General features: G+C 60.0%; 2 protein-coding genes across 2 annotated transcripts in view; one reads left to right on the forward strand and one right to left on the reverse strand.

Annotated features, from left to right (window-relative positions):
• EMH_0028530 (uncharacterized protein) overlaps positions 1-2,609 on the reverse strand; it is a gene marked incomplete at both ends in the record, with an annotated part of 4,131 nt that extends 1,522 nt beyond the window's left edge. Inside the window, 4 exon segments of the mRNA XM_013494164.1 lie at positions 90-476; positions 480-1,898; positions 2,016-2,148; positions 2,388-2,609. Coding sequence (XP_013349618.1) covers positions 90-476; positions 480-1,898; positions 2,016-2,148; positions 2,388-2,609 — 2,161 coding nt within the window.
• A 1,131-nt stretch (positions 2,610-3,740) lies between these two features.
• On the forward strand, positions 3,741-9,045 carry EMH_0028540 (uncharacterized protein; the record flags this gene model as incomplete). The annotated part of the gene is given in 10 exon segments (XM_013494165.1): positions 3,741-3,750; positions 3,863-4,007; positions 4,011-4,059; positions 4,170-4,220; positions 4,321-4,844; positions 4,848-4,991; positions 5,292-7,004; positions 7,155-7,209; positions 7,351-7,563; positions 7,822-9,045. Coding segments are annotated over 10 exon segments (4,128 nt in total).
• Positions 9,046-9,620: the final 575 nt, after the last annotated feature.

Below are 9,620 nucleotides of genomic sequence, written 5' to 3' on the forward strand. Positions count from 1 at the left end.
GGGCAGCTGCTGCCACCGCCTCCCCAGGGCGATGCAGAATTTCTTAATGTCTGCTGCAGCAACTGCAGCAGACAGAGGATATAAAACACCAAACTGCAGCTCTAGCAGCAGCCCAACACTTGCTGCTGTTTCTGCTGCCAGCAACGAATGCAGCTTCAGCAGGCTCACTGCTGCCTCTGCTTTTCTCGCCGTCTCTGGGTCCCCCAGGACTCTCTCTAACGAGCTCAGTGCATCTACCAGGTCCCCTTCTGCTGCTGTTGCTGCTGCTGCTGCTGCTGCTGCTGCTGCACCTGCTTCTGTAGGAAGAGGGGGACAGCTGTCCCCAAAGGCCGTGGGGTGGCTGCTGCAGCAGAGCTGCGGGATCCGCACGTCACAGAAGTGCCGCAGCAGCTGCAGCAGCAGACCTGCTGTCAACCGAGGATATTTCTCGCTGTCTGCTGCAGCGCCCTCTGCTGCTGCTGCTGCTGCTGCTGCTGCTNCTGCTGCTGCTGCTGCTGCTGCTGCTGCTCCGTTGGGGTGTATACGCAGCTCCGGCACAACAAGCCCGTGCTGCTGCACGCAGCTCTCAATGGCATCCAACGCCCAGCCAACAGTAAACCACTCGCTCCCGCTGCTGCTGCTGCTGCTGCTGTTGCTGCCGCTGCTGTTGCTCCCCAGGGCTATACAGTCTGCTATGCGCAGCACCCACTTGTGCAGCACAGCAGCAGAGACAGAGAAATATCCGCCTACGTCTGGATCATAGAGAACGACGCCAGAGACAGCAGCAGGCAGCGACCCCCACAGGGGCGGCAGCTTGTGCAGCAGCTCACTCAAGCGCTGCTGCTGCGTCTGCTGAGGAGACGCTGCTGTTGCTGCTGCTGCTGCTGCTGCAGCAGCAGCAGCAGCTGCGTCAGCGTCACCAAAGGCGAGGCCTGCGTCGCCTAGCAGGACTGCTGCTGTCTCTACAGGGGAGGCTTGCACCTGCTGCAGCAGGAAAGCAGATGGCAGCACCGTGCGCCCAGCAGCAGCAGCTGCTGCGGGCACTGCATGCGGATGCACAGACAGCACCTGCTGCAGCGGCAGCTGCAGCAGCTGCTGCACCTGGTTAAACCGCCCGCGTGATTTCTCCAGCTGCAGCACAGACCTGCACACGCCCAGAACTGCAACCCCATGACTGCCTGCCCTGCTGTTGCTGCTGCTGCTGTTGCTGCTGCTGCTGTTGCTGTTGCTGCTGCTGCTGTTGCTGCTGCTGCTGTTGCTGCTGCTGCTGTTGCTGCCCTCATCGTCCACGACCATGACTTCATCGTCTGCTGCAGCAGCAGCAGCAGCAGCAGGGGTCCTGCAGCAGACGAGCACCTCTCCGTCTATGGTGTTCTGCAACGGCCGCAGTGTGCTGCTGCGGGTGCAGATGACAGCTTCTTCTTCCTCCCGCTGCTGCGCAGCAGTGGGGGAGAGAGGCAGTGCAGCAGGCCGGCTCTTTATCAGCAGCAGCCGCTGCTGCTGCTGCTGCTGCTGCTGCTGCACCTCCTCGCGCACCGCGCTGCCCAGGTGCAGCAGCTGCCACGAATCCTGCATGTGCTGCAGATGCGGTGATGCTGCTATGAGCCACACAGCATCACTGGCGGGTATATCAGGTGCTGCTGCTTCGGCTGTAGAAGCAATAGCAGCAGCAGCTGCACTGGTTGCTGCTGCTGTTGCTCCTCCCTGCTGCTGCTGCTGCAGCGTTGCTGTCTGGGTAACGAAGAGCTCCTTGAAGGGGTTCAGCACCGGCGGAGTGCAGAAAGACAGAGCCTTTTTCACTGTCCCCTGCAGCTCCCATGCTTCTGTCTCTGCTGCAGCATCTGAGGTGTACGTACACCCCGCAACATTCAACTGTATCGGCCGCCGCACGCGCCGCAGCACAGCCAGGGCCCCTGCACCTGCACAAGAAACAAAGGGGCCCACCTTGCCTTCTAGACTATCAGCCCCCACATGCAAGCAGCATTTGCCGCTATCACCAGCAGCAGCAGCAGCAGCAGACGGCCAACGCACAATACCCCAAAGCTCGCAGCCTGCACCGCCCTCCTGCTGCTGCTGCTGCTTCTCTCCTGCTGCTTCCGACGAAGCCTGCAGCGGCACAACCTTTGCTGCTGTGTCGGGTGACCTCTGAATGGCCATCAGGGCCTCACCCTGCAGCACACAGCAGCAGCAGCAGCAGCAGCAGCAGCAACGGCAGCAACATGAAGCAGGCGGATCCTACGTACAATAAAGTCTAGCAGCGCATGCACAGGAACGGGGAGAAATCAACCGGACCGGCTGGCCTGAGCAGCAGCAACCGAGATACGTTGAAAACAGCAGCAGCAGCGGCAGCAGCAGCAGCAGCACAAGTAGCAGCAGTAACAGCAGCAGGAAAATCTGTTATGCCTTACCTGCAGGTCTATAAGACAAAGGCCATTGTTATCCTCAGGCAGTTCCTCCCACAGTATGGCTGTTGCTGCTGCGCTTTCTGCTGCTGCTGCTGCTGCTGCTGCTTGGGGGGCCCCCGCGTCTCCAGGACCATACAGCTTTGAACTCGTAGCTGTCGGCAGCAGGTGGGCCCCACATGCAACAGCTACGCGGGGCCCTGCGGCCCCCAGTGGATTGTGTGGCATGAATGGCCTGGCTGCTGCTGCTGCTGCTGCTGCTACTGGTACTGCTGCTGCTGCAGCTACTGGTACTGCTGCTGCTGGGGCGGCGGCCCCTGCTGGCAGGAGGCTGAGGAGTAGCCACCTTAAGCTGCTGCTGCTCCCCTGCTAGGACGGCTCAGATATACTTTCTCAAAGAAGAGACAGCAACTGGCTGCAGGAAGTAGCAGCAACCACCGCCGCTGCTGCCGCTGCCGCCACAGCAGCAGCAGCAGCAGCCCCAGCAGGGCGGTCGGGGGTGGGGTTTGTTGTTCTGCTGCACGAGCGGCTCCTTAGGCGGCATGCAAGCGAAGCTGCAGCTCATTTAAAAATTGTTTTTTTGCCTCCTATATGCCCCCTTTAGGACGGTGAGTGTAGAGACAATGCAGCTGTAGCAGCAGCAGCGGCAGCAACAGCAACCGCAGCAGCAGCAGCAGCAGCCCCAGGACTGCAGCAGGAAAAGCCTTGAGCCTTGCTACTCAGACACCTCACACACATATTTGAGAGGCGATTTCGGCTGCTGCTTCAGCACTTCATATCAGCGGCTCTTGGAGGAGTACCCGCAGCAGCAGCAGCAGCAGCAGCAGCAGCAGCAGACAGCCACGCGTTCGGCAACGCCTGCAGCAACAGCAACCACCGTTGCAGGCGCAGCTTCACACCCAGTAGATGCGCTGCACCTGTTCTGCTGCGGACTCCGTATACACCCAGGGCTAGTGTGAAGGGCCATTGTACCCAGCGCTGCTGCTGCTGCTGCTGCTGGTTGGAGGTGCTGCTGCTGCTGCTGCTGCAGCAGCACAACCGCGTGCGGCAGGCGCGTTTGAAGGCTTCATATATCCACTAAGGACGCAGGAAATAGGGCCTTTGGCTGCTGCGTCGCACCAGCAGCAGCAGCGTGGTGACGGTGTGTCTGTCGGCAGCAGCTGCAGCAGGTACAGCAATAGATGCAGCAACAGCCGCAGCACCAAGAGCAGCAACAACGCGTAGAAGGTGCAGCTGCAGCAAGCTCATCGGAATGGGCAATGCGAACTGAGTTCTAAGGCTTAGTTGGGCACTACAGCATCACCGCAGCAGCAGCGGCAGGCATAGCAGAAGCAGCAGCAGCAGCACAGCAGCGCCCCAATGTCGTGGCGTGAGAAGCAAATCTTGCGGGAGACGGTACGAACTGGCTTGCTGAGGCGCAGCAGCAGCAGCACAAGCAGCCGACGCAGCAGCAGGTCTGTAGGGGTTGTGCGTGTATGCAGCAGCTGCAGCAGCAGCTGCTGCAACACGGCGCCTTGTTGGGGGACAAGGCGCAGCTGAAGCGGCAGCAGCTGCTGCTCCAGCAACAGAGGCAATGCAGCAACAGCAGCAAGAATGGAGCCAGCAGCAGCAGCAGCAGCAGCAGCAGCNCAGCAGCAGCAGCAGCAGCAGCAGCAGCGCAACGACTGTCGCGCTGGAGGTGCAGGCGCAGTACCCGGGAATGGCAGCAGCAGCTACGAGGAGCAGCAGCAGCAGCGGTGTGTGGACGGCCGCTGCTGCAGCTGCTGCTGCTGCTGCCTGGGTGTGGAGCCCCCAGACCTGCGGGCCTTGGCAGGGGCATGCAGCGAAGCTGTGTCACAGGTAAGAGTTGTTTTTGCTGCTGCTGCTGCTGCTGTCTTGTGCTGCTCTCTGCTGCTGCTGTTTGTTTGTACCCTATATTGTGTTGATGGGTTTCTATCAGGGCTGTGTTGTGTGTTTGCTGCTGCTGCTGCAGCGGGGGTTCGCAGGGGCCCTCTCGGGTTGGCTCTCGTGCTGTCTCCCGCTGCACGAGGGCCTCGAGCTGCTGCAGCAGCTCCATAGGCAGCAGCTGCTGCAGCACCAGCAGCAGCTGCAGCAGCTGCGTCAGCAGCAGCACAACGGGGGCAGGAGGCCTCATCTGCAATGCTGCCCATCCGCGTTGCTGCAGCAGCGGCTGCTGCTGCAGCACGGGGGTGGTGAGGAAGCCCTGGCACTTGCGAGCGAAGTGGAGTTGACAGCAGCAGCAGCAGCAGCAGCTGCTGCTGCTGCTGCTGGGCCGTGCGGTTCGCCTGAATTGATGGAAGCAGCAACAAAAGCAACAGTGCCTGCGTGGCTGTCCTTGGGGCTGCAGGGTGTCGCGTCTGCTGCTGCTGCGGGTCTGCTGCCTGTAGCTACACACAGCCTGCAGCTGCTGCCTGGCAGAAGCAGCGGCAGTGAAGGTAGCAACAGCAGCAGCAGCAGCAGCAGCANCAGCAGCAGCAGCAGCAGCAGCATCGGTGGCGTCGCAATACTTGAAAAGCAAAGAGCCCTTTCGCTGCTGCAGCAAATCAACATGAACGTCTTCGCCGTGCTGCTGCACTTAGGACGGCTCGACGAGGCTGCTGTTGCTGCAGGGTAAGAGAACAGCAGAAGCTCCCACAGCTGCAGCCGCAGCAGCTGCAGCAGCAGCAGCTGCAGCCGCAGCAGCTGCAGCGGGTCAAGCAGCAGTCATAGGCGATAGACCGGTCTCACAAGCAGCAGCAGCTTTAGCAGCAGCAGCAGCGGTAGAATTAGTAGCAGCAGCAGCAGCAGCAGCAGCAGCAGAAGCAGCCAGAGCAGGGACAGCAGCAGGCAGACTCTGCGATATGTGGTGAGGGGGGTTGGGAGAGTGATGTTCTGCTGCTTGCTGCTGTCTGTGTTGCTTGCTTGTATTAGGAATATGGTGCAGGGGAGCGGGAGCAGCGGCGCAGCAAGCTCGCATGCATTAGCAGCAGCACTGCTGCAGCTGAGCAAGCACAACTACGTTGCTGCAATGCAGCTGCTGCTGATCGCATTGAGACATGCAACGCAACTGCTGCAGTACACAGCAGCGCCTGAAGCAGCAGCAGCAGCAGCAGCAGCAGCAGCAAATGCAGCAGCAGCAAACGCAGCAGCCGGAACTGCTGGGTTTTATTCTGCTGGTGCGACTACGGCGAGCCAAAGAGCTGCAGCAGCAGTTGCTGCTGCTGGTGGTTGGGTGCCTCCTCCTGCAGCAGAAGCAACAGCAGCAGCAGCGGGGGGATCGAGAGGGCGCTCTGGAGGGCTGCTGTCGCTGCTGCTGTCTGGCAGCAACGCCTGGCCTGTGCTGCTCTCACTGAATGCTGTGGGGATAATCTCGCTGCATCTCGCGCTGCTGCTGCACAGCCAGCCGCAGCTCGTGAGGCAGCTTGCTGCTGACCCCACGCCGCTGCTGCAGGCACTTAAGTCAGCCCTATGCCACGTAGAGCTGCTAACCGCCACACAGCAGCAGCAGCAGCAGCAGCAACAACAACAGCAACAACAGGAACAGGGACGGGACGCACGGCAAGTGCAGGAGCAGCAGCAGCAGCTGCAGACAGGCGTCGCGCAGCAGCAGACAGGCGTCGCGCAGCGGCGATTTCAAGAACCCAGCAGGCAGATGGAGGAGGAGCAGCAGCAGCAGCAACAACAGCAGCAGCAGCAGCAGCAGCAGCCCGACAACCCGCAGCAGGAGGCTACATATAATTTTCCGGGAGGGGTTCAGGCACCGCCAGCAGCAACACCTATTAGCAGTTCCTTCTCGCGACCTGATGAAGCATACCGAAACCAGCAGGCAGCTGTTGCTGCTGCAGCGGCTGAGGTGGCCGATTCTGCTGCTGCAGCGGCAGCTGCTGGTCTGCTGCTGGCGGGCGCAGACGCGACGCAGCCGTTCCGCATAACGAGGCCTGCGTGGCCTTTGGAGTGTATGGACAGCTACAGAGCAGTAGGAGCTTCGCTGCTGCAGCGGCAGCGACAGCAGCAGCAGCGGCAACGCCTTCGCAGCATACCTGTGGGCCTTGGGGGCGGCTCAGCAGCAGCCGATTGTAGTCCCCGTGCAGCAGCAGCAGCAGCAGCAGCAGCAGCACGTGATGAAATTTTGGATGAAACGAGTTTTTGCTTTGAAGTGCCTCATGCAGATGCCTCTGCTGTGCAGCAGAAGCTGCTGCAGCGCCGTCTGCCTCGGGTAGCAGTAGCAACGGCCGAAGCAGCAGCTGCTGCTGCAGCAGAAGAGGCTGTATCATGCTTTTTTGAAATAGGGGATGCATGCGCGCGTCTCATGGTTCCTCTCTGCTGCCCCCCTGACGCCTCCAGCAGCAGCAGCAGCAGCAGCAGCAACAGCAGCAGCGACAACAGCAACAATATACCTGGCGATCCCTTAAAAGACACTGGTGGAGGCCGGCAGCAGCAGCATCAGCTTTGTTCTGAGCTTCGCACCAAAGTTTTGCTGCTGCGGTGCTATGTGCTTGTCGGGAGCTGGTTGGGGACACAGCAACAGCCACCTGCAGCAGCAGCAGCGCAGCTCAGGCTGCTGCTGCTGCAGTTGCTGCGCCGCACTATGAGCTTGTTTGGCTCGCCTAGGGGCTCTTGCCACATTGACGGGCGAGTCAGCTGGTGGGAAAGCAGCAGGACCTGGACCTGCGATAAACGCGGCTGCTGCTGCAGCAGCTGCGGCGAATGCAGCAGCAGGAGCAGCTGTAGCTGCTACAGCTGTTACAGCGGTTGCAGCAGGTGCAGGAAGAATGCTCTCATGACCGTGCTCAGGGATCCAGCTATGCTTGGGGATGCCACGCATGCAAGGATGGATGGCGACACGGCTGTTGCTGCTGTGCTGCTGCTGCTGCAGGTAGCTTACAGCTGCCCGCGGGTCTTACCGTTGGGGGTGCTGAGTTCTGCGCAGTGTGTCTATACACCTCAGCGCCGCTGCAGCAGCTTCTGTCCCTTCCTTGCTGCAACGCAGGCTGCTGCAGGTTCCGCAGCTGCAGCAGATGCAGCCTACCGCTGGAGCAGACGGGGGATCCGAATGCAGCTTGTTGATAGGACGAGGCGAGGAGTGGAGGCAGGAGCAGCAGACAAGGTGTATAGACAGCTTCTGCGGCTGCACAAAGCTGCAGCAGATGGAGAGCTAGCTCTGACTCAGGCTGCTACTGCTGCTGCAGCAAGCGAATGCCGGGTGGCTGTCTTGTCTGCTGCTTCTTGGGGGTTTACCCATCTGCTAGCCGGTGGTGCTGCGATGCCGGCCGCTGCGAGGGCGTTGCTGCTACAGCAGTCCATACTCCTGGCTGCTTCTGCGGGGCAGCAGCTGCCACTGCTGCACATGCAGCAACTGCTTCGTTGCTGCTGCTGCACCGAGGGGCCAGCACAGCAGCCGTCGGCACTTGCTGTTGCAGCAGCAGGAGCAGACTGGCCGAGCTGTGCTTGCTGCTTTCAGGGGACCCCCCACAGGGAGTTTTTGCTGCTGCTGCAGCTGGACATACAGCTGGACGCAGTGGCGGCGATGGCTGCTAGCAGTAGAAACGTCAGTCTTGCGGGGTTGGAGCTGATGCAGAACTTGCAGCGGGAAGCCGCAGCTGCTTTGCTGCTGCAGAAGTCTGTGCTGTACTTGTACCTGCAGCTCCGTATTGCGATGGTAGAGTTGCTTCTGCGGCGTGTCTCGAGAGTTGTGCAGCTGCTGCCGCTGCTGCAGCAGCTGCTGCAGCAGCATCACCTCGCACAAACCTGGTCTCCAGAGATCGCCGCTGAAATGGCCTACATCAAGGCAATGTGCTGCTGCCACATGGGCTCGTTGCTGATGCGGCAGCAGCAAGAATCCGTCGCCGCAGCGCCGGAAGCAGCAGCAGGAGAGGCGTCCTATGCCGAATCTTCAGTGGCCAGGGAACCCCAGCACCAGCAGCAGCAACACTCATCACCATGCAGTGCCACTGGGAGAAAGCCCTCGTTTGCTGGGGAGGCTGTAGACACAGGCGGGCTCAAGGCCGCCTGCAGCGCTGCAAGCGGAGAGTGTGGGGCGCCAGCAGCAGGGCACACGGCAGCAGCAGAGGAAAACCCGGCTATCGCTGGAGAGCTGCTGCTGCATGCAGCAGCAGCGCATGCACAAACGGCGATGGCTGGATGGAACGCAGGCGTGCAGGCCGTGGGTCTCCAGAGGGGCAGTTTTCAAAGAAAGAGGCGCAGAGATATGGTGGTTGCTGGCCTTGCATCAACAGCCCTGAGACTGCAGCGAGCAGAATGTGAAGCAGCTTCGTGTGAGACTGAAAACTCTTCTGCTACAGAGCGACAGCAGAAGATCGAAGGTCTCCGGCGTCAGTTTGTCCAGCTGCGTGCTGCTCTCCTTGACGTAGATAATACTCTCGGCCCGGACCTGCAACACCTGGAGGAGCAGCAGCACCAGTTCTCAGCCAGCCGTGGTAAGAAAGGAAGGCGTTGTCGTTGCCTGTTCAGCGGCCTCGAAGCAGAACCGAGCGACGAAGCACTCCTCACATGGCGTCAGCAGGAAAGCAGGTTGAAGCGGCAGAGGATTGGCTGGAACGACCCCCAGTTGCTTGCTGATGATATTGGAGCAGCACCTGCAGCCGCGCTGCATGCAGGCGAGACTGCTGCTACTCCCCAGAGACGTGTATATCGGCCACCTGGCGATTTCTCGCCAAACGACTGACTGCAACTCAGGTGTTGCTTTTTGGCAGTTGTGCTGTTGCCGTGGTTCCTCCTGGAGAGGACCGGCAGTTGTGAAGTTGGTGGAATGTAGGAGCCGTTATTCTTGTCGTTTGCAATCTTCAGGCAGATGTCGATCCTCTAGAGGAAAGTATGCTTAGGTTCTCTGTGGCAGGAACAGCAGCTAAGGAACAGTAGCGTTCGTGCAAGTTCTGTACATACATACTCCTACTCTCACGCTATGCTGAAGCGGGTACGAAGCAGCTGATTGACTGTTGTCAGCAGCAGAGTGTGCATGTACGCTATGCTCTGCTGCTCAGCTGGAGGCACTGTAGCCACGCACAACACAAGGAGCTGCAGGAAGCCCAGGCAAGGCAACGATCGCCTGAATCTGAACACTGAGAAGTGCTTTCTTACGAGTTCTGCCGCCAAGGATACGTAGAAATTATGTACTAAAATGAAGCGAAGGAAATTCCGTTTCTGCTACACATGCCATACTTGGTTCTCCATTTACACCTTGCGTGTACATCGTGCTTGGGAAAGACAGCTCTGCCTCAGCGCATCAGCCCACTAACAATT

This window comes from Eimeria mitis, genomic scaffold, assembly GCF_000499745.2.
Source record: "Eimeria mitis Houghton genomic scaffold, Emh_scaff1059, whole genome shotgun sequence".
Classification (NCBI taxonomy): domain Eukaryota; phylum Apicomplexa; class Conoidasida; order Eucoccidiorida; family Eimeriidae; genus Eimeria; species Eimeria mitis.